This window comes from Podarcis tiliguerta (assembly GCF_965153285.1).
Source record: "Podarcis tiliguerta genome assembly, chromosome: 8".
Classification (NCBI taxonomy): Eukaryota; Metazoa; Chordata; class Lepidosauria; order Squamata; family Lacertidae; genus Podarcis; species Podarcis tiliguerta.
The window spans coordinates 17,740,156-17,745,610 of record NC_139541.1 but is presented as its reverse complement, the minus strand read 5'-3'; the positions used below and the strand labels follow the sequence as shown (position 1 = coordinate 17,745,610).

Below are 5,455 nucleotides of genomic sequence, written 5' to 3'. Positions count from 1 at the left end.
AAACAGGCCAAAACATCCCTACCTTAGCTTAGTCCCATTGCTTTAAGTCGACATGCCTATATACACGACAGAACACAGGCCCTAATCCTTCAAACACAGGTAGCTGACAACCACACAGCTTTCTATAAAAAGCCTCAGAGCCATCAGCGGTGCTCCTGTTCGCTTTCCACTGTCACATTTCATTTGGCAATTTTCCATTTCTTCTGAAGCTTAAAATCCAATCACTGCAGGGGAGTTATGGGAAAGGGGAAAGAGGACTCTTTTCTTTATTAAAAAAAAAAATGGAAACGAGAACACACAAACGTTTTTTTCAGAAGCATTGCTATTTCAACTAAAAGGAGTGATTGGTACATCGTTCTTACAAGCTCCCGAGACACATGCAAGAAAGGGCTTGGGATTAAAAGTCCCAGGAGAGTTTAAATAATAAGCTGTACGGCAGGAAAAAGGCATTTCAATAATAGTTACACGAGCGCCGACACGCTCCTTTTAAATAATTTAAAATTACCGTTGACACGCGGCTGTTTCCGAGCCTCTGTAACTATACACAGAACATTTACAATATTTATAAATAAATTATCACCATTGTAAACACATAATATTACGTACAATATACCAACTTCCCTCTGAGTAAAGAAGACAAATATTCCTGACTTTTCCTGAAGTCAGCATCAGAAGAGAAAACCTGCGTGCCTGGCGAGACACAGAACAGAGTCTGGCAGCCATGTATGTTGGACCACCAGGAATTCAAAAATAACATCTTTTTGCACCTTTCCAGAACAGGAAAAAACCAAGGCAGGAAGCAATTTCAAGGCAGGTGGACTCGGTTCAGCTCAGTTCACATAGGTCAGACTTCAGAACAAGGTTGGGTCATATAGTTTTCTTCTTTGAAGACCAACACCAGGGCTGGGGGACCTGTGGTCCTCCAGCGGTTGTTGGACTCCCAACTCCCATCAGCCCTAGCCAATATGGCCCATGGTCAGGGATGATGCTGGATACAGCCCATCAACATTTGGAGGGTCACAGATTTTCCAGGCCTGATCTAAGCATCCTGGACGACATCTCTGTCCAGAGGGTCTACAAAGGATGGATACCTCAGATTTTTCCCTTATTAGTACTTTCAAGACTCCTTGGGGAAATGCTATTTAAACGTGTATAGGAGATGTAGGGTTCAGATTATGGAAAAGGAGTGGATGAGATAACTCCATCTCCAACCTGCTCCTTACTCTCTTGTTTGACACACCTACAAAGCTGTCGCAACCCATTCTCTCCACCTCTCATGTTGTGCAAAGAATCCCCGAAAGCAAGGCAATTAAATATGTTTACATCTGCCTGCAAGGTTTTTTTCTGGCTCTAAATTTACCTATTTGTTTTTTAGTACAGGTGTCTTACTGCTTTGGAAATAAACTACAGAGAGCACTCAGCCCCACAAAAGGGAGAATTTGATGGCTGTCCTGGTGACATCCCAGAATATTACTCAGGAATAATTGATTGGAGGGTTAAGACCCACTCACACCGTTTCTTGACAAATAATATAATTGAGATGGATAATAATTGTAATAGGCTGTATTCAACATTCGTCATACTCAAAGTAGACCCAATGAATATGACTAACGAAGGTTAAAAAAAATAATTAATGCGTCTACTCTGTGCAGGACTATTGTTGGCTACAATACAATGGGTTGTATCCAACTGAATCCTACTCAGAGTTGACCCATTGAAATAAAGGGGCCTAAGCTTATCATACTGGTTAATTTTGACGGGTCTACTTCAGGTAGGACTAATGTTGGATACAACTCAACAATTCTAGAAGCATTTAATTCCAGAAACTAATAACACTACATTGGAAGCAACTGCTGCATGATTTTCAATCAAGACCAGGCTGTCATTGTGGATTCCTTCTAATAATCTATTCTTCCAGATATAGCTAAAGAGTTGCATCAAATGTTCCTTCTCAAAGTAATGGTCCATTGAAAATATTGGACATGAGTAACTTGGCACATTATTTTCAATGGGTCCATCGTTGACTATAACTTAGTTGGATACAAGTTGGAGAACACCCACTGAAATTACTGAACCAGGTTAATTCACTGAGTCTACTCTGAGTAGGATTAATGATTTTCAAAGGTTTCTCCCTCTCTTGAGGTACCTGACATAGAAAGGGGTCTGAGGGATTTCTCTCCAGGGATAGAAGTTATACAAGCCATCCACTTATAATAAAAATGTTTAAAGGTCAGAACATTTCCTGCTAGACTGGACATCTCCTACCTCCAATACACCATAGCCAATGCAAAGGCTTGTCAATGACAAAAGCAGCCCCTTCTGTTTAGAAACAGCATTATGGAGCACACTAGTAATCCCTTCCACTGGTGCTGGGGACCAAGTTACCCTTCTGTTATTATTTCACTTTGAACTTGTCAGAATCCTTGGCCAACATCCACTTATCCTTTCAAAGAAAGGAAACAAACCACAGCTCTGTGTCTAACAGTACCGTAGCTTAAAGAACCTTTAAAATCCTTCATTTCTTTGTCCCACAGTACATAAAAATTGTTCCTTTTGCCAATTCCTGCCTTTCAGGTACTATTTTCCTAGACCCCGGTTTGTTCCATGCTCTTCCCCTATATCCTTCATATGCCAAACTGGCAAGGGTGATGAAATATGGCCTGACATACTGTGGAAAATCTTGGAATAATTTAAAAGTTCCGGCCAGAGGAGGAATGATTTCAGTGCGACACACATCCACCATCACCAATTTCCTCCCGCCTGGTTGTGTTCCCTTCCCCTCTTATTTGCACAGTTGCCAAGGTAGACTGTCCTTCCTCACAGTTTTCAAGGTATACCATCTTTCCTCTGGCAGCACTGTGAAGGAGGCACACTCCAGTCGTACGTGTATGACAGTCGGAGTTTAATCTCTTCTTTACAGAGCTTCCCTTCTTTGGCTAGAGTCTGATGCTTCTCCAACATGTCCTCAATGCTCTGTTTATGAGTCACAATGTATTTATTGTTGCAGCCCCGCGATTTATACTCCGTGTCGAAACGAGAGTCGTGAACCCTCTTCACATCCACCGGAGCAAGCCAGGCACCCAGGGATACGTCTTCAGCTTGCCATATGTTGAGATAGTCTTGCGTGAGGCGCAGGTAGTGCACCAGGTCAGCTGAAACCACGTAGCCCCCGCCCAGAGCATAGGGCAGGTAGTAGTCACAAAGGAGCCAGGCGTTCTCTTTCCATTTCCCGCCGGATTTCACACGGGCGCGCCCAGAGAAGAAGCCCCAGTAGAGGCGGCGGGGCTCCTTGGCCCTCAGCTCTTCCACCAGGACATCCAAGCGCACAAACGTGTCGTCATCAGCTTTGAGGACAAAGCGGAAGTCCAGGTGCTGGTCGAGCCACACAAACATAGCCAGGACCTTGGCGGTCAGGTTCTCGTAGGAGTCTCGGAGGTCAGGGAGGAGCAGAAGATCCTGATGGCGGCTCTGCTCCAGCTCCAAGGTGTGGAGCTCCTCCCCGGTCAGGCCTCCAGTGCCCACCACAAAACGGAACCAGACATCTCCGGTGGGGACCCGGCCGGCCACCGAGAGCCATGTGCTGCGGATGATGCTACGCCGCTCTGTGTATTTGGGGCCGCTGGCTACCAACACAGCCAGGAAGGCGCTCTCTTCGGGAGGAGGAGGTGGGGCGGCGGCTGGAGGGTGAGGCCCACTCACACCCCCGGTCCGGGCGGGAGACTGTTGCTGAGGCAGCCCCCAGCCGTGGGAGGGCTTGAGGCCTTCTGAGGTGCACTTGGCCAAGTAGAGGAGCACCACGCCAAAGAGAGACAGGCCGCCGAGTCCCAGAGCCGTCTTGTGGCGGCACAGCAGGCGGAGGAGCTTCATGGCAGCAGGAAGAAACGTGGTGGCAGCTAAGGGGCGGGGCAAACACCACTTCCCCTGGGGCAGCTTCCTCAGCACTGCCCTCTTTCAGGAGGTGGTCCAATGAAAGGGCTTCTCCCTTTTAAGGGGCGGCTCCAAAGACTTCTCAGGCAAATAGCCCCCACAATGACCCTAATGGCTCCTCCCTCTTTGGTGGCGATAGTCCTGGCTCCTCCCTCCCTCTGGGATTGGTGGTCCCAATGCTCTGGCTCCTCCCCTTTAGGGGCTGCAGTGACGTCTCCTTCAGCCTTCTAAGGGGCGGGAAGCGGCACTAGCTCCGCCCACACATTCGCCTCGGGACAGCAAGGCCTCGAGGGTTGGGGATCAGCCCCGCCCCTTTCTCCTCAGGCGCGAGGCCGCGGGGGGGGGGAATCCCCTCTCTCTCCTCTCAGAATTTTTGGCGGGAACAGCCCTGCTGGCTACGGGTGGCGGGTTGGGACAAATGGCCGCCGCCGCCGCCACCTCGGAACGTTTCCGAACGTGCCGCTGGGTCCTCCCTCAGTTGCCTCAAGCGCGGGGTTCATTGTCTTCTGACAGATTTTCAGTTCTTCTCCTGCCCCCCCCCGCCCCGTTTCTCCTCTTCTCGCGCGCGTTCCCTAAATAGAGATATGTGAAGGGAGCGGGCGCGATGGTTTTCGGAGCGGTACTTATCCTTTTCTGCAGCTCCGTCTTCTCCTGAGGCGGCGAGAAAATGCGAATGAATAGAAATGTATGGGGGAGGAGGAGGGGGCCGAACAAAGTGGAGTCACGTGACTTTCCGTCTTCGCATCGCTCTCTCACGCCATGTCTTGTCAGGGCTGGGAGGCGAAAGATGGCGGCGCCATCTTTGAGGGCATTTCATGCCCTGCCCTACCTCGAGCTAATACAGTAGCGCGTATTCGCCACCTTGTGTCCGGGCACTTGAGGCTGTGGCTGTTGCCATCTTAGCTAAGGGCACCGCTGTGTCCTTATCTGGCCGTGAGTAGCGGTCATCTTGTGTTAGGGCAATGGAAGCCGCGGCTTCTCGCCATCTTGACTAAGGGCGTTTCCCTCAGGTGTGTTTTTCTCCCCCAGTGCGAGTTTTTATCTGCCATCTTGTCTTAGGGCAGCTAAAGCCGAAGCGGTTGCCGTCTTAAAATTAGGAAAAAGGCCCTGTCAGCCTTTCGTCTTTGGTACACAGACACCTATCCCACGTAAACAAGTTGCCATTTAGTGAAATTCAGTGAAACCGCACAGGGAATAAAAATGCAGCAGCCCCCACGATCCAAAACAAAAATGGCTACGTAAGACTCACGTGCCCGAAACAAGCATGTCTTCCTTTATTTTTTATAAAGGTCCCCTTCATTCTATTGAAATATAGCTACCTAACAAGGCGCCTGTTTTGTTGTTGCAGTAGTATTTAACAAGAGGTAGAGCTGAATAGGCGCTATTTTATTTCAGCTTTTATTGCGGCGAGGCGAAAAGAGACAGACCACCCGCTTCCCGCCCCGACTAATTAGTCTTTATACAACTGGAGAGGGAGGTCCTCGCGTTGAATACAGGGCAGCCTCGGGAGGTCCGGAAGAGGCGGGCT

At 48.8% G+C, this 5,455-nt stretch overlaps 1 protein-coding gene across 1 annotated transcript; it reads right to left on the bottom strand.

The window, feature by feature from the left end:
- Positions 1-235: 235 nt before the first annotated feature.
- On the bottom strand, positions 236-5,172 carry B3GALT6 (beta-1,3-galactosyltransferase 6). The gene has a single exon (XM_083454195.1). The coding sequence runs from the start codon at positions 3,865-3,867 to the stop codon at positions 2,827-2,829; it is 1,041 nt and encodes a 346-aa protein (XP_083310321.1). The 5' UTR covers positions 3,868-5,172; the 3' UTR covers positions 236-2,826.
- Between the last annotated feature and the right edge of the window lie 283 nt (positions 5,173-5,455).